The following is a 20,661-nucleotide window of genomic DNA, read 5'->3' as shown; positions in this document are numbered from 1 at the left end:
TCTCCACTCTGTTCCCATGGACAACAGCCAATTACAATACTGTTACCTTCCTTGGAGCCCCACCCTTGGTGAATGATGTTATGTTTGGTGTCTGGGCTCAGAAAGCAGCGAGGTGGCCGCATTGTCGCGGTATATAGAATTTGCGGGGGGGGGGGGGGGGACACCAAATCTGCAGAAACACTGTGACTACATCTGAGGGAGGGTGTGACCCACAAAGGACTGTGATGCTCCGTGTTTGCTATTTCAGGCCGCCTATCTATCCTCTTTACTCCCCAAAAGCGGTGTCTGTGGGAAGCAGTTTAGGGCCACCACAAAGCAGGAGCACGGTGGGGAGGTGGGGAAACATGTGGTCTGGGGCTCTTTCCTGCAGGGTGTAAGGTTGTCTCAACTTAGAAGTTTGCTTTGGTAACTGACATAAATACCAGTGAACTCTCTACCTCAACAACTCTGACTGTCCCCATCCCTTGCTCTTTAACCCTAAGACCCATCTTTGTAAACCCATCCATCCGCACCCCGCCTCCTCTCTTGCTCTTCTTACTGTTTGTCTCAACGCAACTCCTACCATGTGGAGTCAATCTCCTCACAGTCCTGCTCTGAAGACCGTGATTGAATCTTAAACACAGAGGGACTCGCCTGATTATGAGTTTGTTGGACGAGGTACTCCATCACAAACGTGACGGATATCCTGCCTGCCGTATCACGAGTTCCATTGCATTCCATTGGATATCATGGAACTTGTAATACAGCGACTGGATATCTGTCACGTTTGTCATGGAGTAACCCTTCCACCAAACTCGTAATCAGGCCCAGATTGTTTTAAATACCATTTTTATTTAATTCATTTTTAATATATTTTGAATATAGTTAATGTGTGGTGTGGGAATTTGGTTATAGATATTTTGTAGCAACATTTTGTGTTTATGTTTTTCAATACCATGCAACATCCAGAAAAAAGTCCCTTTTAGATCAAAACAGGACCTCACAGAAATGGCAGTGGGTCGCAGAGATTATTTGCAAGACTATTTTTGAGCTGCTGCTATATTCATTACAATATTGAAAAGGCAAATCATTATCACTGACCATTAGAAGGAAAAACATTAGAATTTGGATCAGTGGGCCTCTGGAGTGTCAGTGACCTGGTCAACAAGGGCATGACAAACCTAAATTTGGATCATAAATTCAGAGCTGTTGTGAACAGGGCCCCCAAAATATGTTTGGCCAAGGGCCCCCAAAATGCTTAAAAAGTACCTTGTTCTTCTCATTCTACTTAATCTATAAAGCTCCGAGAGAGGTTTGATTTACACCTCAGGACGTGGAATCTTTGCTTCCACATATATGTCTATTTCAAACATGCCAACTTTCACACCTGCACCAGAACCCTTGTGTCTTAGCCCAGACTGCTGCAGCTTACAGGACACACAGCTCTACGGAAGATGTGTCCTGTACTGTCCTGATTGTGGGTCCCCAGTGACAGCCCCTTACAAAGTATTTCACAGGTCATCAACAGTTTTACGTGCATAAAAAATATGGTAACTGTGATCCCACGGCCAGAGAGTGGTTACAAATGTAAAAAATATTCTACAACTATTTTTCTGGCCTTTCAACTTTAGATAAACACGCAAAGTATAAACAGAAGACATTACATGTGAACAGCCGGAACACCGCTGTCTTAACCACGAGTGTTCCGACTATGCAAGTGCAACCACGCTTGCCTTAACCACACACATGCCTAAACCACGCATATGCATGGTTTAGGCAGTGCGCAGTCTAGCTGCTGAGCCAGGCGCTATACCTATAATGCTTGACAATGCATTTCAGTGCGGTGAAGCGGAGCACCACACTGAAATGCGTTAGTCTAATGCCTGAAGCGTGATACTTGGCAGGACTGTTAGTGGCTTTAGCAGTCTGGTGGGAACCTAGACCAGTCAGTCCCTCACTGGCCAGACAGTTTTTGTGATATGCAGGAAAATTCTTTTTACTTACTGAATTTAAATTCGCAATTCATTAAATATTGTATTGCGATCTATATTAGTGCATTTCGGTGATGGGTGGCAAAACTAGACTGCTCCATCGCGGGCAAATGCACTGTCTGGTGTTTTAATGATATAGAATTGTTTGCAAATTTTCTGAACAGCATATCATTATTTTCTCAGTATCGCAAGTGTGATATGTCTCTCCAGTGTAGTTTTGCATTGGTGCATATCACGAAAATGTTTTTTTTCTCTCTGTTGTACTTCCTGGTTACGCACAATGTTGAATTCCCCTTAAAAGCGGGGTTCCCTTTGGCTGTAATGCTGTTCCATCTTAGAAAAGGCTGATGAGGTGACTAGACCTAGAGATGCAGTGTGCCTTCACAATTGTTCTTTACACGCCTGGCTTTGAACTAGAGAGTTTATTGGCCAGGATGGTACTTTGTGCTCCCTTTGAATATATCTCCCTCGGTGATTGTGATGCTCCTTTGTATTCTGTGCACCCCATGAAGGGCGTGTCAAGTGACTTCTTAAACCATTAGTTTTGGGAACCATGTTTTATGTAGATCATCTATATTTGTGCAACAGTTTCCTTTGTTACTTTATACCAGAATCCTGACTGGTGACTGTCAGTCAGTCAGTCAGTTTGACTTTACTTAGTTTGTTACAACCATAAAAGTATATACATTACATCTATTCCCTCTATTAAAATACATATACATATAAAATATGACACATACTCAACACACATAAATTGATCCATATCCTTTTTAAAAAAAATTACAGAATATTCTAAAATTAATAAAACCAGGTAATTCATACGTTTATACATTTGCATCCAATATTTCCGATAAATCAAATACCGTACGGTTATCTTTTAGTTGCACCATCTCTTAACGACGTTGCAGTACGCATACAAAAGTTACTCTATGCCCTTAAGAATCACTTTGACCTTACACATATATTTCCCCATGGCGCAAGCTATGTCTAAATTCCTCATTCCCATTAAAAGTTCAACAGCTTGCGTCCTACTCATTATTCTGTATTTTTTAAATATTGGGCGTAGAATCTCCTTTCGTATATCTAAAAATGTCATACAATCAAATAAAATATGTACAATATCACAGGGGGTACCCAAAGTGCAAGTGCATTTCCCGTTAGGATCTATCAAGAGATTTTTCACCCCTTTATTCATGTAACAGGGGTTTATCCCCATTCGCACTTTTAACACCTCACGTCGTAAATAGTGACTTGGTAACCTATCTATATAAGGATAATATTTATCCTTTTCCCAAGCCAAGGTCATATGGGATACTGAAGTTTTTCGCGAAAGATACTCCCGGTCATGTATACGAGACGTGTCGAAACCCAATGACCTGAGTTCTTTTTTATCTAATCGGGGATATCCTAGCTGCGGGTCAAGCCTTAAACCTAATACTCCGTACGCTTCCCTTACTACGGTTTTTGTCTCTTTTGCCCAGGACAGCTCACTCGTGGCAATTTTGGCTTAACACCACTGGGAGACTTTATGAGACTCATCTGCCCCTAAGCGCTGCCAGAAGCGTATTAGTGCCATACAGGCTGTTATGGCCCAAGAGGTAATTCCCAGCTCTAATCTTGCTGCTTGTACCATAGATGATTTTGGCAGCGAGAACAAGCTTTTTAGAATATTTCCCTCTTCTTTATCCCAGCTGAATTTTCCACTTAAGCAAAGTACTTCTATCCCATACAGGAATTGTGGCAGGACCATTGCTAGATAGGGCTGGTGACTGGTGACTGATTTTGACACAACCAAGACATGTGTTTGGTGTTTCTGTGTGCCCCGCATGCTATAGAGGCTCCTTCATAGAGCAGTGTAGAAACTCCTCATTAACGTGGTCACATTTTGAGGAGAGCAGGAGCCTTTGTATACCTCTTAAATATAGGAACTTGCATCCGCTGCTGGAGGCACATCTGTCTGCACAGCTCAGAGCTGGCACGCGTACCTCCGTGATGGACTGCAATCCTAAATGCCGAGGTCCAGGGGGGTGGTCTTTTTCTTCGCTATACTTCGTTTAGGTTCTCAAACCGATTTGCTGATGTCTGTCTTCCAGCCATTGGCCCTAACGAGTAGACTTTCATTCACTCCAATGATGGTCTTTAGTCAGTGGAACTCAGTCTACCGTGCAGAGGCGCCGTCCAACCACAATGTGTCTATGAAAATACAGACAGGGTCTGGTTTGCTTCCTATTAATATGGCAGTGATAAGATTGGGGCAGTACAGGATACTACCTGCCGCTGTTTCGTCACAGTCCCTTTGTTTGACACTATGCTATGGGCTTCAAGACCCGCAAAGCGTAAGAAACCAAATAAGGCAGATGTCTAGCAACATTGCCTGTCCTGGGTTACAGATATTTGCACGACTTGTTTCCCTCATGGAAGAGTTGGCATAACTTCTCACTGAGAGTTGTGGGAGTGGCCTGAGCCCAGAATCACAAGGGCTGAGTTTGGCAAATTCGAAGAACCCTCAGTTCGCCCCAATGGGCTGACATGTGGCAGAAGCCAGGAGCTCAGTACATGATTAGTAAAGTCACATGTATCTTCCTGGTGGACAAGTTGGAGGCCGCAGGCATGGAGACAACATAGGGGCTGATTAGGATGGCGGGCGGACTTCTGTCCTCCCGCCACCCTAGCGGTGCTGGCATCCCGCATTCACAACAATGTGGTAGGCGGTGCTCACAGCACCGCCCGCCACAATGCTGGGAATGCACTGCGTGCATTGTCATGCACAAGGTGACAGGCACCGCGAGGTGCCTGCCACCATGTCCATGACAATGCAGGGGGATACCATAGGTACCCCCATGTGCACCCTCCACCCCCCAAATACCCTGGGGCCCGCAATGGGCCCCCGTAACAGCATTCCACAAGCCTTTCCATGGCGGCAACGCTGCCATGGAAAGGCATGTTTCCACACCCATGCTAATATGGATGGCGGTGTCTAGCAGATACCGCCACCATATTATCCATGTTTTCTGCCGCTCGCGGAGACCACTGGCGGAAAAGTGGCGGACGGTCTTCCCGTCCGCCGCGGACCCCACAGCCATCCTAATATGGCGACGGGTCTTTGATGTGTGGATGGCGGGTGGAAAGCCACCGCTGGCCCGGCGGGGGCTATCCGCCCGCCATCCTAATCAGCCCCTTAGTCACAGCTCGTTGTTGTGCTCTGTAGGCAGGTTGTAATTTACAGTTATGGTGTGGCCATCATTTTCTTTGGCAGTGGACACAATAAGTAGCCTACTGGTTTGCCATAGTGACACCGGTTTCTCACAACACTACTCTTGATGCAGTGGTAAACTCCATAGAATCATATGTTAATATTGACTACATTCTTAATTTTAGAACTATTTACCTACACCTTAGGACAGTGCTCATCAAACGAAGGGAGCAAAAAAGTTCTCAGTCGGTTACAATTGGTCAACCTTTTTTATTCATGTTCAGCCTGCCCCTCTTCTTGTATATGCACAGACACACCAAATTATGTAGTTGGATCTGTATTCAATCGGTTAAATTGAAAATAAATTTGCAGCCTTTTTCATGTAGACGGGTGGAACGGTTTCTAATGCACCTTATTGACTCTGGGCAGAAGCTGCATCTCGTAAATCAAAGGGTAGCTCAGATGCCATGCTAGCGATGAAGTCTGAGTAACGCTGTGCAGCAAGTCCACAGGCTCTGTTTGTTTCCCTGAACATGGTTTCTGGACATATTGCCTGAGAACCCCCTCACCCAGCTCCATGGTGCAATCACAAAGCATCTTGGGTGTGGGTGCGTTCCAACCCGGACTGTAAATTCAAAGGTTTGGGACTGCCATTGGTAGACAGCCAGATGCAGGGCTGTCCTGTTTCATGGCCATTTGACTTCCAATATGCATGAACAAGGCTATGTCCAAATAATCTTTTTCAGATTAGAGTAGTCATAAAGACTACTTAAATGACGTGCCATTTTAGTTTTCCTAGATGAAACACAGTAAATGACTGTTGATCAATTATGATACATTATTAACCTCTTCACTAATTGAGGATCATTAAAGTAGAGGTATGAATACACAAGAGACAAACATAATGACTGATGTGGATGTTACCAGTACTTTAAAGGACAGTATGGCATAGCTTTCCTATTAAACTGGACGTTAAGTTCCTTTTTCGGTCTCGCCTAGGCAGCGAATGAGCTGTGTCTTCGAGACATGCTGTATCTAGTGTGTGTCCTATCGCTTTTCATTTGGTTATTTGAGTGTCCTTTCCAAAAGCTAGCTTCTACGTGGCTAATCTGCATTTTTGATCCCTCCTTTTTGTGTCTTGCTCCCTCCCACAGAGTAGTGGCCTACTACATGTATCCTTTCACTTTTTCAATTTCTGTTCCTGTATGTGCTCTTTTTTTTACTTTGTTTTCAGATCGAGTTTTTGTAATGTTCCCCACGTCGCTGTTTGTTTCTGTTTTTTTCAGTGTTGTTCCTCTCTTATCCAACCTACCAGGTCGCTGCTTGCCTGTCCCAAATCCCTCGCAATACTGCTTGCCCCGTCCTTCTCCCCCATTCGCTGCTTGAGAAGGCGTGTTTATGCCGATTCATATTTTGTTTGATGTTCGGACAAAATATAGAAAAAAGAATTATTAAGTGGCAAAAATATTGAGTTGTAAATTTTGTGATGCACAAATATTGTGCACAAAAAATAGCATTGACAAGAATATCAAATTAAGGTAAATAATATCGATGGTAAAAATATCTATGTTGTTAATTTCAATGTTAAAAATATCTATGTTATTAGTATCGTTTACAAAAAAATCATTGTTTATAATATCAATTTTTCATTAGTTTCATGTATTTTAGTATATATTTTAGTTGTATATGTTATCAATTGTTTGCATAATTATTGCTAATGTTTTTAATATAGTTTGTTAATTTTTAGTTTCAAAACAAATTTAATTCAATAGTTTATTGTTATTTTTAGTGCTGTAGTGGGTTGTGGGGTTTATAAGGGTACAGGGTGGGAAGTAAGTTAATTGTACTTAATTAATACCTAATTTAACCTTTTTTTGTCTTGCCACGCACAGTGCACTTTATTTTGGTGACTCCAGGGACCAGAACGCCCAGTGGCAGGAGCCACCTAAGTCACTGGGGCCGCAGCGCTCTTAAGTGCGACCTGGCTCCCACAGCGCGGGAGCCTTTGTTGTCTTGCCACGCACGATGCACTTTACTTTGGTGACTCTAGAGACCAGAACGCCCAGCGGCAGGAGCCACCTATGTCAGTGGGGCCGAGGTGCTCTTAAGCACAACCGGGCTCCCGCAGCGCGGGCCGTGTGCGGGCATGCCGGCCCGCACCCGGGAGAAGCCCGGGCCAAGGGGGGGCCCGTCCACGCCCGTCGTAGCCAGTTGGAGGCTGGGCTGGGCCCCCCCTCTAACACTCGAACAGTGGGACAGCGGAAATAGGCTTCTCAGACTGCAGGTATCGTGGCGTCTGAGAGTTTTATACTTTATAGGTTTTTAAGTGCTTTAAATTTGGATTTCATAATGAGCACACGTAAGGGAGTAGCAGGGACCTTGGATGCCTTAATTATTAGGGCTGAATCAGTGCTCAGTCATGAGATTGAGTTGACATAACGGTGACTATCATTAGATCCTCTTATCCTGCAGAGATGCTCATCACTAGGTACTTCTACCTCGGGTGGTGCTTCACAAAGCTGTTTGACCGCGACCTCATAGAATTTGTCTCAGCCCCCCTCTGTACCTGATTTGGATGTTCCTTCTATGGTTACTTTAAATGGGCCAAGTACAGCCACAAGGGCAAGGACCTCTAAACCTCATTGTGTGGAAAACAAGAGAACGACGTAAGAGAAGAGAAAGAGGGGTAAAGGGAACTCAGAAACAAAAACACCAAAAAGGGTCCAGAGTTGCTAAGCCTGAGGTTTTACAAACCAGTTCTATTAGCACGCAGACTGATATTGTTTCTCCGTTACCAATACAGAGTGCCTGTGGAGATGCTGCTCTTGATACTGCTGTGGATGCCACTTTAGACACTGTTCTTACACGGATTAAAGAATTGATAGATAGGAATTTTACTTCCCTTTGGGAACGTTTAGATCATTTGGAAACTGTGATGAATGATATGAGTGGTCAAAAGGGGTCCACTCAGAAAGTTGCTATTGAAGGAGGGGTGTTGCCTATTTTACCAGATGTTGGTGCAAGACCGTATTCTCGGATCACAATACCAACTTCGCTTACAGGTTTCCCATCTGGCAATTCATGTGTAACATGTAGCAAAGTAAAAGATCTTCTTGTACCCAAGTGTATTGAAGCACAGGAAAATCAGTATGTTGTTACTAACACATGTAACATATCCAAGACTCCTTAAAATCTGCCCTCTACTAGCCTGCGTGACCCAGTTATTAGATTATCCAGAGAGAATTCCAAGTCAGGCAATGGCTTATCGAATTTCATGAGAAAGGGTCATTATGATTCCAACATGGAGGTTTTAGGATTACCGCCAGAGGCTTATCTATATGTCTTAATGTTGGTAGGGGTACCAACCCTCAAGAAAGAACAGGGGAAAACTTGGCTTCAACTACGAAATAAATGTGTGGATTGGCTATCCAAACACAGGAAGTTTAAGGTGTCAGACATGTATAACATCATCATGGTTAGAAGAGTAGGGTAGGGTTGTCTCCAAAGAATATTGACCGTGACTGCATAGTGATTAACTTTCGCAGCCCGCCCATGGTTAGATCACTTCTGAGGGCACGGAAAGACTTTACCTTAAACTCAACACATATCTGTACATTACCATTGGGCTATTTCTATAAGCCATCACCCGGGCCCTTGATAAATAATGCTCCTCACCCATCCCTGCACAACAGGTTCTTACCTTTGTCTGACCTAGATAGCCAGGATTGACTAATGCCGCATTTGACAATTAATGAAGCTGGTCCCCTAATGAATACATACGTGTATTCCTCTGAGCCAATGAATCATGCTCTGTCTGATAAAGTTGATCCCCAAATGAATATAGATGTGAACTCCCCTGAGCTAACAGATTATACCCTGTACAACAAGGTAAAATGAATGATTGTAATTTGAAAGTACTAAGTTGGAACATTGCAGGTTTCGATTCGAAAGTACTTTTACCAGATTGGTTAGATATAGTACAGGAGCAGGACATTCTTATGTTCCAGGAGACATGGGCCACACAAGACCTATATATTGATGGGTTTGAGTGCCATAACACCCTTGCCCTTATTCCTAAGATTGGTCCTCCATCTGGTGGCCTTTCAACTTGGATTAATACTGCAGCTGGAGGTACTATAAAGGTGTTAGACACCAAAGATGAAAAATTTCAAGCGATAATATATAAAAGGGGTATATCTATATGTTTAATTAATTTTTATAACAATGATTTTTATTCTGTACCTAACATACATGTTATCAATTTGTTTAATTTTGTTGCATCTTTTCAGTTTGGTAATACAGTGGGCATTTGTCTGGGGGGTGATTTTGATGCCAAAATACCCAATGATCTTATGTTAACTATAGGTACTAGCAATAAGGTATATAGATGTAATAGGGGTATTGAACTACGTGATCACTTGTACAAGCATAATTTGATAAATGTGATGGAAATTGCTGAGGTAAATTATAATGGTGATTTCCGGGAACCGACGTTTAGAGGAAGGGGTAGTGCTACCACCATAGATTATATTTTTATTTCCCCTACTCTCGAGGATTGTCTAATTAAAGCCAAGGTTGTCTCTGCTATTCATGGTGACCACAATCCGATTATGATAGAATTAAGAATTGCCCTAAAACCAAATCATAAAAATTAGTGTGGTTCGAGGAATTTGATACCCTCTACCGATAACATAAGTTTGGTTTGGCGAGGAGTTCATTATACAGATCTTTTTTCTAAGATGATTAGGGACTATTCGAGTCTCCATGTTTGTCATTACATGATCCTAACTTGGTGGGTAGTTGGTGCCTTTGAAAAATTATGTGAGGGGATTAAATCTATATTATCGAAACCAATGTTTAGAGTGGAGTTCAGACCAATCAATCAATCAATCAATCATGGCATTTTTGTAAAGCGCACTACATACCTGCTAGGGTCTCAAGGCGCTGGGGGGTGAGGGGGGAAGCTGCTACTGTTCGAAGAGCCAGGTCTTGAGAAGTCTTCTGAAGGGATTGCCATTATCTTTAAGGCAAAATATACATGCAAGCTTGAAGCCCTTCCTATGTCTGGAAGTGAGACTACATTCTTTAAATTAGTTATCAATCCTCAATTCACCTTATCAGGCCTTTTGATCTATCGCCCTCCTGGGAATGCCTCTTCTTGGATATCTTCATTAGTTGACATCATAGCTCCCCTACTTCTTAGGGCAGCCAATTTCACCATTCTTGGTGACCTCAATTTACATCTTGAAGATCCTCAGTGTACAAATAGCAAACGCTTTTTGTCTGACCTGGAGGCTTTCAATCTGCCTCTGCTTAATATTGGCCCCACCCATTCTGCTGGACACCTATTGGATCCTATTCTTTCCAATGTCTCCTTTGATTGTTCTCAGAGTGCCCGTCCTCTGGAGTGGTCAGATCACTTTGCTGTCCATTTTTCCTTACTGTACACTAAAAACCAGGTAAATAGAATCCTAGACAAGGGCGCTCCAACTCATCGTTGGGCGAAACTCGATATCAATAGGTTTAACCACCACCTCTCCAATACCTGTCCTGAGGAATGTAAGGCTTCAGCTGCTGAGATGAACACGGCTGTCTCCCATTGGCTTATAAACGCTGTTACTACTCTTCTTCCGCTCTCCTCTAAACACTGCAGGTCACATCGCCCCCCCGGCGCCTTGGTTTTCCATTGACTTGAAAGCCCTGCGTACTAAATGCAAGGCTTTAGAACGGAAATGGAGGCACTCCTACTCAGTCTCACAGAAGACTGTTTATAAAGAGGCTTTAAAAGATTACCATCTAAAATGTAAAACCGCGAGAGCTGCTTACACTGCGGACACTGTTACACAAGCTCAGAACTGCCCTCGTACCCTTTTTTCTGTCGTTAAAAAACTGACAGGAGCTGACACCATTCCAGCACCTCCAGCTTTAGATGAGGCCCAGTGTAACTCTATTGCTAAATTTTTCATCTCGAAGGTTGAACGTATATATGATTCCATTAGCCCCCTCTTGAATGCAGAGGAATTGTGTTCTGGACAGACTGGAGGAACTGAACCGCTTTTTTCTATGGTGAAGATGACACATTGGAAACTGTTTGACGACATTTCGTTTTCCACCTGTTTAAGCAGTATACGATCGGGTTCACCGCGTGATCCTGTACCTTTAAAATTCCTTAAATTACTGGATCTTGCACCTCGGCGGGTTCTTATGAGACTTTTAAACGCCTCATTATGTGAATCCCAGGTGTTACAGGATTGGAAGCACGCAATGGTTGTCCCCTCCTGAAAAAAGCTGGAGCTGACGTGTCCTATCTTGCCAATTTCAGACCGATATCCTTGCTACCCGTACTTTCTAAAGTGCTGGAAAGGCATGTCAACACCCAATTATACCATCTAGTGGAATCGTCGGGATTTTTGCATCCATCCCAGTCTGGCTTTTGTGCCCATTATTCCACTGAGACCGCCCTTCTAGGGGTAACAGAGAGTTTAAGACACGGTATCGACCGCGGCGAAACATCTGCGCTTATCCTTTTGGATTTAAGTGCGGCGTTCGATACCGTGTCCCATTCCATTCTTTTGAACTCTCTTCGATCCCTGGGATTGGACGGTCCGGCTTTGGCTTGGATTGCCTCCTTTTTAAGTGAGCGCACCTTCCAAGTCTTCTCCACGAAAGCCACTTCTTCCACTTGTACATCGGCATATGGCGTCCCTCAGGGGTCCATACTCAGCCCTCTGTTGTTCAACATCTACGTGAGACCCCTGGCTTCTATTGCAGAAGACGCCGGGCTGACCATTTTTTCATATGCTGATGACACTCAAATTGTATTTTCCCTTTCTAGCTGTGAAAGCAATGATATATCGGTTTTGAAAATCGGGTTGTCACGTATAGCTGAGTGGATGCAAAGGCATCTCCTCAAGCTAAACGGTGACAAAACCGAAATCCTCATTTTTGGGAAACAGAAAGATCTATGGGGCCCGCAACATTGGCCTAGCGAGATGGGACCTCTTCCTCAGCCATCCTCAGTGGTCCGCAACCTCGGTTTTCTCATCGATGACAAACTCTCCATGAGACAGCAGGCCACACAGGTGGCCGCCATCTGCTTTACTACTCTACGATGGCTCCAGAAAATTCTATGGATGCTGCCTCTATCCACCAGGAGAACCGTTGTCCAGGCGCTAGTAACCTCTCGCCTGGACTACGGAAATGTCCTCTACCTTGGTGCTGATGCGGCCACTGTAAATAAACTTCAGGTTGTTCAGAATTCTGCAGCCCGTCTTCTTTGTAATATCCCTAGAAGACAATCAGCCATTCAGGCTTTACGTGATCTACATTGGCTCAGGATCTCCAGTCGTATCAACTTTAAAGCCATTTGCTGTCTTTTCAAAATTAAGCAGGGCTCGGCCCCGAAGTACTTGCGAAACCTTGTCTAACCTTATAAGCCAAATCGCACACTTAGATCCTCTGCTAATTGTGACTTTGTTATTCCTCGATTTAAGATTGTAAGAATGGGAGGGCGGGCCTTTTCTCATCTAGCCCCTAAACACAGGAATGCATTACCCTCCACCTTGAAAACGGAGACTAATTTTCTCACCTTTAGAAAAAAATTGAAAACATTACTCTTCCAGTGATTTGCATGTCGATCTAGTTGTTTCATGGTGCTGCTTCTAGAGGTCTGTTTTTCTCCTTGAGTCTATCCCTTCGCGCCGGGAAACCCACTGTGGGTAGCTGTTGCGCGTTATAAGTTCAAATAAATAAATACGAAAGACAGCCAGGCCCAAACAACAGCGTCACGAACCCCAGGGACCAAAAGGCGAACCGACACCGGAAACACACCCTGGGGGGAAGCCAAGGAAAGGAAGAGTATGCGCCCACCCACACCAGCCAGAGAAGCCCACACCAGGCACATACCCAGGTGGCCCCAACCAGGAACAAACCAGGCCAGACCAATCGGAACCCCAGAGACCAGACGAGAGCAGGAACAGCGGCAGAACCAGGAGGGGCGGCCAGGAAACACCGAAGCAAGCCAAAGGCAAGCACAGTGAGTGCCAGGGCAGGAGCAACCAAAAACAGAAGCACCCAGCAAGGATGAGGCAAGCAGCAGGAGACAGTACCAACCAGAAAGACCCCTGAAGCATCCCAAGCACACTGAAGGCCCCGGGACAAACACCCGAAGCCCCAGGCTGGATCAAAAAAGAACAGAACAGCCGCACATGAGGCAGCACGAGCAACCCTGGAGCACAGAGAGGCCAATCCACAGAACGAGACGCAAGCCCGCAAAACAATAACGACAAACCGGACCCGCAGGCAGAGGGGAGACACGACACCAGGAAGCCCCAAGAGGAACCAGGCGCAGCCCAAGGGACGGGAGGATCAAAGCCCATAACCAGAAGCCCCCATGCACCAACCTCAACCAACCAAGCAGAAGCCACAACACAACAGGCTGCCCGCAGCGGAGGCAAGGCCCCCCCGAGAAAGGGCGGGCAAACAGACAGACCCAGCACTCCCAAGGCCAGGCCACAACACCCTCACCCGCGACACCCCGAGAAGCAGGGATGCAGAGGGGCAGCAAAGAAAAGCGGGGTAGACCCCGGCAGGCTAACAGGAACCCAGGGGAGACAAGAGGACCCCCCAATGCAGCCGCCAGAGGGGCAGGAACACAGTCCCACCACCAGCCGGGGGCAGGGAGCCGAGGAGGAGCCCGGAGCAGTGAGGACCAGAAGCGCACCCCAACAGGTCGCCGCCGAGGAAGCGAGAGGCGACCCCAACCCAAGAGCAGGCAGCAGAGTGCATGGCGCAAGCAAGCAGGCAGGGAGACCCCAACAACACCGGGAACCCCAGGAGCAAGCACAGACAGAGCCAGCGAAAAGGAACCCGCCACCACAGCAGTGACAGGAAACCACGCCAACCCGGGGCAGGCCACCAAACAGAAAGTGCGTATGCCAATAGCACAGAGAACCAGCAAACGAACTCAACGGAGAGGAGAACCCTCCCAACAGTGCCCCAAAAGAAAATGGCAGAAGCACGCGTGGCCAGGAGCAGGGGCAATACCCGAAGGCAGCGACACAAAGAGAGAAGTTCCACAACAACAACAGGTACTTCCACCACTCATTCCAAGTGAGTGGAAGCACAGGAATGTGTGCCGACACCTAGCTCCGAACCCGGAACCACAGCGCTAGAGTGGCCAGCCCCAGCTGGATAAGAGGAAGAGGCAGCGGCAGGAGCTGAACCGGGCATGCTACCCGCCTCAGGGCCGCCAGCAACACCGAAAGAGCCGTGACCTCCCCCCCCATCCGCACTCCGCGGGCGGGGCGTGAGCCAGAATGTGGAGCAACTGCAGGCAAAAAGAAGGAAGGCACGAGCACAGGATACGTAACTCCTACCAGGAAGACAGCATCCCAGCCGAGAAACCACTCCCATACACCAGCTCAAACCTGAGGGAGATCTCGGGGCCGACTCCAGTGCCAGCGGAGTACACTGAGGCTCCTGAAAGAAAAAGGAGCGAAAAACACCCAGAGCTGGGGCCAACAGCACAACAAGGCCCCCACCGCCACCAGGAACAGCAGGGACAGATAGTAAAGCAAAGCCCGCCCTGCAACACACTGTCCGGACTCGAACCCACTACCGGCTCCATGGCAGAGATACCACTCTCCAGCTGGCGCCAACATTACCTGGGTAGCGTCACGTGCACCAAAGGAAGGGAATCACAAAACCCAACCTCCGACCAGCACAGACAGCCTGCCACCCTGTGGGAGAGAAGAGACCGAGCACACAGCAAGAAGGAAATGAAAATCCGGCAAGCGGGACTCACCTGGAGCGAGGGCCAACCCCAGGAACAAGGCCCCCACCCCAAACATTCAGTACACCAGGAGACCGGCAGGAACACAGCAACCGCGGCACATCCCACCCGGCCAGGCTTGGGAAGAGGAGCACGCGACCCGGAAGAAACACGGGGGACCAAGCCCCAGCCGCAAAGGGCCGGGTTGTAAATCAGGACACCGGCACCAACAGGGACAGACTCCCAGCAAGCCCAGCAGGCCAGGAGAAAGCCCAGGGAAACCCCACGCCCGCACAGCCAGGCAGCCGGGCGAGGGGAGAAGAAAAGCAACTCCACTCCAGCCCAGTAGGAGCAGCACCAGCACACCATGTCCATGTCGACAGACAGAAAAAAAGAACAGGCGGAATGCTGGGTAAGTACTGCTTATGTACTCCTGGTGGGAGGGGCAGTATTAGGGTGCCAGCATTCCTCTTGTTTTTTTAATGGGTCAAGGACATAAGGGACCTGGGGGTAATGCTGCATCTCGCTATCTCCAGCCCAGTTCCATGCATGTGTTCCCCACTTTCTGGTGGGATGCCATCACTCTAGCTGCAAGCAATGCCAGTCGTGCCATCAGATCCACTGGATTCTAAGTTGCCTCAGAAGGTATTCCCCAACTCTGGGCCGATTTCCCAAAGATTAACTTACACTTTTGTGTTAGTTTACAATGTGTGCTATTCACAAATGTATTTTACTAGTAGTATATTTATGAATGTGGAGTCTCTGCACATATAAAGTTAGAACAGTCTTATCTTTTTATGTGTGCAGTCTCCACAGTCTTAAAGATACTACTAGTTAATCCCTTTATGAATAGTACACAATCGTAAACGTATACAAAAGTGTAAGTTTACGATTGTGCATCAGGCCCTCTATTCCAAAATGCCTCAACTTGAGGGCAGTCCTACTTTAAATGTAGGGAGGTTCCTTCACACCCGCATCTCCATAGACACTGACCCAGTGTGATCTTAGCAAAATGTAAAAGTTGTATGTGCATAAATTAGAAACAAAGCAGGATTTTTAATTGAACCAATCTGAGCACCTCTTGCATTGCTACCTCCGAAGGATGTTTACATGCTTCTTCCAAATCTACATTTTCCCAGTGCATCAGCATGCCAATCCCATTGCTTCTCTGGCTCCCTAGCATATCGGTGTTGTTGTTTTATAAATGTTTTTAATATTGCTTTAGCCGGTAGTAATTTGAGAAGACTCTGCATTTAAGTGGAGAACGATCCTGGAGGGTTATATCTACTTATCCTCATACCCTTGCAGGACTTACCTCAAAATACATATCATATATATATAGTGTACCATTTCCTCAGACCAGACAAACCACATGCCTCCTGAAGCACGGCAATACCCCAGGAGCGGTGTCTGCAGTAATTCTCCCTTCTGAAGTAATACATTTCAGGGCCCACCTCCTCACACCATCCATCTGGCCTCTTCAAACGTACACAAGAAATAGCTGCCATTTTACTAGAACAAGCTACATATTTCAGCAGGGAACTTATTTGGTCTCAGGGACTTCCCTCCCTTAAATTGACTTATGCACTTCTATTTCTTCCCTATCACTTCCACTTCCAGACTTTTTTCTGTCTTCTGTGCTCATTTGAACTGGTACCTGTAAAAAACGATTTTTGAAATGTGAAATGCCTGGTCAGTACTCACTAAACTTAATATATGTAAACACATAGGCTACTCATAGTTTAATGAAATTTAGTCAAAGTTTCAGAAATTAAAACATTTACAAAACTAATTATTTATGACTGTATATTAAGGATAATTAATTGATTACTATGCATTGTGGTCCTATTTGTTTCTATAATACTGCTGTATCTTAGGAGGTGTGAAGTTAACTTTAAGACTAGCAAGAGAAATACAATAAAAGAGACAACATTTATGGAAACTTGGGTAGCATTTCTGGGAAGACAGACACAATCAGGTTTGGAGATGTCAGGTCTTTAACCAAGGTATAGGAGGGTGGTAGAAAAAGGATTCCTTTAGTGGGAAGGGCAGTGCATACATTTGAAAATATCATGTGTAGGTTTTTGCTCCCTTGTAGTACCAATTTCTTTCAGAGGGTCAAAACTCTGAAAATCAAATGAGGTTGGGGTTAGGATTGCCAGTGTGCCTTCCTTATGCCTGCTACAAAACAGTAGTCAAAAGAATATTTGCACAGAAAGCTTATCTTTCCAATTAAAATTGCTCCTGACTGGCTAAAATCTTTTTTTAAAGGAATTTCTAGTAACCTCCACCACTCCTGCTAGTTGACAGATGCATGCACTTACAATTCTTTCTTCAAGAACCTTGTTTTGCTACTACTTTGCCACATGTAATTTCTTATAAATATCCTAGAATTTCATAGTCTTACATTGAGTTTTTCTTTAGGCACAGTTTCCAAATATTTTCATAAATGGTATTACTATTAAATAGTCTGCTGTACCAGAGTTCATGGCTGCACGCCAAGTCGGGGTGTCAAGTCCCTGTTGTGGGAGCACATTGGATAATCACACTATGTACTCTGTGTCCGTGTTCCATGCGTGTTTCTACAGAAGTATCTTTCAAAATGTGGGCTTTATCTGAGTTTGTGGCCGCGCCCAAGTACATCACGGCCAAAAATTGTCAATGGGAGCTCGAATAGAGTTATGTGTAACCATGTTGTACTGTGTGTTATAGAGCCTTGATACTAGGAGCCCACTCCACAAGACTGCAAAAGAGTTGTCTCCTGTAGTAAAGTTCTGTCTTGAAATGCAGTAAAGGGAGTGTATGCTGGTAAATGTAGTATGAACAAACTACATTAATAAATGTGCTTAACTAGCAGCATCTGTCTCCACTTTTCAAAAACTAGATTTTGGGCCAGAGTTCATAATATCTCCCAAAAGTTGTTCTTTTTAAGCCCTTTTAGGGTGAGATCTTTGTGACAGCACCAGTGCGCCGTAGAATACAAAAGATTGCCCCAGGAACTAAAACTCGAATTCCAGATCATACTAGACCTGGTGGTCACCATTATCTTAGAATTCAACATTTGTAAGCCTGCTGCTAACGATGTCTTGAGCAAGACCAAAAAAGCCACAGCAAAATGTGTTCTTGTTATGCACTTTAAGATTCAATAAACTCCACTTATTGCTCAGAAAAAGTATACGCCATATTACGCATTATAGAAGAACAGAGAAGGTAACACTCACAATAATTTTCACTTAGAGTCTGGAGATGGTTCGGTCCTTGCTGCTCAGAGTGCACCCTCCCCACCCCCCCCGAAGTTTGGGCTTAGTTGCGACCTTGCCCAAAGCACACAGAACATGATGAAATCAATCAAGGCGGCTCAGCATTAACTCTTCATAGGCACCGAGGCTCAAACAAACGTATTCAAAGCACGAGTGCTGCATGGTTTAATGAAGGTTCTCAGCAGCACCCCTGTCTCGAAGAGAGAGAGGTTTCTGAGATGACTGTCAATAGCCAGGATTCTAAAGAATGAGGGCGAGCGAGAAAAGAGCATACAGCCCGACACGCTTTGAAGACAAAATAGGGCTTGGGGGGGGCGGCCGACCAACGGGAGGCCTGCCTCCCCTGGGGATTTTTGGGCCGGTGGTGCAGCCCAGAGCCCAATTGGGCTTGTTGGGCTACATTTGGGCTTGTTGGGCTACATTTGGGCTGGGGGGATATGTATGCAGCCATTTTAGGTCACCAGCCACCATTTCGCTGGGGTGACACAGCAGCCGGCCTGGGGGTTTAGTCAGGGTGAGGAAATGTCCTTTTGCTGCCCCCTCCAGCGCTGAGACCCTCTCTGTTCAGGTAGGGCCTTAAGTCCTCCTCTGTAAGCCACACCTCTTCTATAGCAACCGGTCTGGATGGGGCTCGGGGGTAATTCCAAAGGCAGCAGCCCCTCTCGCAGCCCTTCTCATGTACGCTTGTCTTTTACCCCGCATTTAGACAGCGCTTGGCATACATGGAGAATTTTCAGGGATTTGCCTGTTAACATGGACATCCCATCCTGTAATGGTGCCATGGAAAGGTAATTTTCAGGGATTTCCATGTTACAAGGACATCCCATCCTGTCCGGGTGCCATCGTGAAGCTTTGACCAGCTGTCCACATTGTCATATTCAGGTCGGTAACTGGGTTATCCTTGCCTACACGTGTTGGGAGGATGGGACCGGCTGGGGTTGGTGGAGCGGGGGGATTCATGCCGTGTCTGGAGGCGGGCAGGGGAGGAGCGTGCGGGCGAGGAGGGGGAGTCGTCGGAGTGGGGCTCTGGGGTGGAGGAGGGTTTGGGGAGTGGGAGGTTGGGGTCGGGTTTCGGGGTGCCGGACGTGGGGCCGGGGGGACTCTCTGAGGGGCAGGGGGCGGTCATCAGTCGTGTCACGGACTTGGGCGGGGAGCGGTGGTGACCTGGTGGGGGTACCCACGGGTGACAGGGACAGACAGGGAGAATAACCCCGGCATGTCGGACTCCTCGTTTTCTTTGCAGGGGCATCAGGCGCAGCACTCGGGTGAGTTACATGCGGCTCCACCCACCGAGCGGATGGGCAGGCTATGCCTCGTGCGGGCGGCCGGCCCCAGCGAGGGACCTACTAGACGGAATACGCCCCAGTGGGTCGCTGCGGCCTCTGGGGGCACAGGGTCCAGAACAACAGCAGGATACAACGGATGGGCTTGCGGTACCGCTGAGGGAGTATGGGGTAGTAGGGGGATTGATCCACTAGGTCTGGATGCAAATATTACCATACTGATGACAAGGCCCTTCCCTGAGCCATAATGTGTTACTGTGAACTGGGGATCCCGGGCTGGAGTCCGCGGAGGACAGCCCATTGCTGTGAGGATCACGGGCTGGAGTCCACGGAGGGCGGCCCATTGCTGTAAGATCACTGGCTGGAGTCCACGGTGGACGGCCCATTGCTGAGGGATCAAGGGCTGGAGTCCACGGAGGACGGCCCATTGCTGTGGACAGACCCTGGCTGTTGGGATTGGGTTGCAGGGAAGGGGGGGTCACTAATGCGGTGTCTAGTTTTGCAGAAGGTCAGGACAGATGGCGTGCAGTGGCGGATGGAGTGCCGGCCTCCCTCACCGTCACCACTGGTTAGGCGGCGCGCTTCAGCAGGACGCCGACCTTGGCGCCAGGTAAGGCACCGGTGTACACGCGGGGGCGGTGGCATGCCACACGAAGGGGGGGGAGGGCTCTGTGGGCTTTGGTAAGGTGCGCTTCGGCGAGGTGCTTATGGGGGGGAGTGGTCCGCTGAAGAGGAGTGGGAGCTGGCCAAGCGACCGGGGGTCGCCATGGCCTTGCAGATTGGTGGGCTGCCTTCATTGATATACAGCGGGGTATGCTGTGCAATATCCAGACGGGCCCGCCTGTGTTGAAATTCATGGATGTGGTCCGAAGAGCCCCGGTAGAGTGCGGGGATGCAAGTGGTCACGCTATGATGGTTGAGTTGCTAGGCGCAGGTGGCTTGGGACCCGGTAGCTGAGTGGGGGGGATAGGCACCCCAATCTTTACCTCTGAGACCAAGCTGGCAAGCTCCCAGGGAGCACAGGGGGACGCTTTCTACTTCTGCAACAAGTAAAGGCCGGGGATGTCTTTGAAGGAACCACCTACACGGTTATAAAGTTGTAACATATGTATGCATACTTTTAGGCGCCTCATAGGAGCCTTTGTCCGACCCCACTGTGCTGGGCGACCTATACCAGCGACCA

The 20,661-nt window shown here is 46.9% G+C and overlaps 2 protein-coding genes across 2 annotated transcripts in view; one reads left to right on the top strand and one right to left on the bottom strand.

The window, feature by feature from the left end:
* Window positions 1-15,135, bottom strand: part of LOC146813020 (C-type lectin domain family 2 member D-like) — a gene marked incomplete at its 5' end in the record, with an annotated part of 262,441 nt that extends 247,306 nt beyond the window's left edge. Inside the window, one exon of the mRNA XM_085615245.1 lies at window positions 14,969-15,135. Coding sequence (XP_085471371.1) covers window positions 14,969-15,135 — 167 coding nt within the window. The remainder of the gene's footprint in view (window positions 1-14,968) is intronic.
* The window catches only part of LOC146813019 (killer cell lectin-like receptor subfamily B member 1A), a 574,194-nt gene continuing 568,662 nt past the window's right edge, over window positions 15,130-20,661 (top strand). Inside the window, exon 1 of the mRNA XM_085620045.1 lies at window positions 15,130-15,347. The gene's annotated coding sequence lies outside the window, so the exon portion shown is untranslated. The remainder of the gene's footprint in view (window positions 15,348-20,661) is intronic.

The sequence above is a fragment of the Triturus cristatus genome, chromosome 7, assembly GCF_964204655.1.
Source record: "Triturus cristatus chromosome 7, aTriCri1.1, whole genome shotgun sequence".
Classification (NCBI taxonomy): Eukaryota; Metazoa; Chordata; class Amphibia; order Caudata; family Salamandridae; genus Triturus; species Triturus cristatus.
This window is presented reverse-complemented; position numbering and strand designations above follow the sequence as displayed.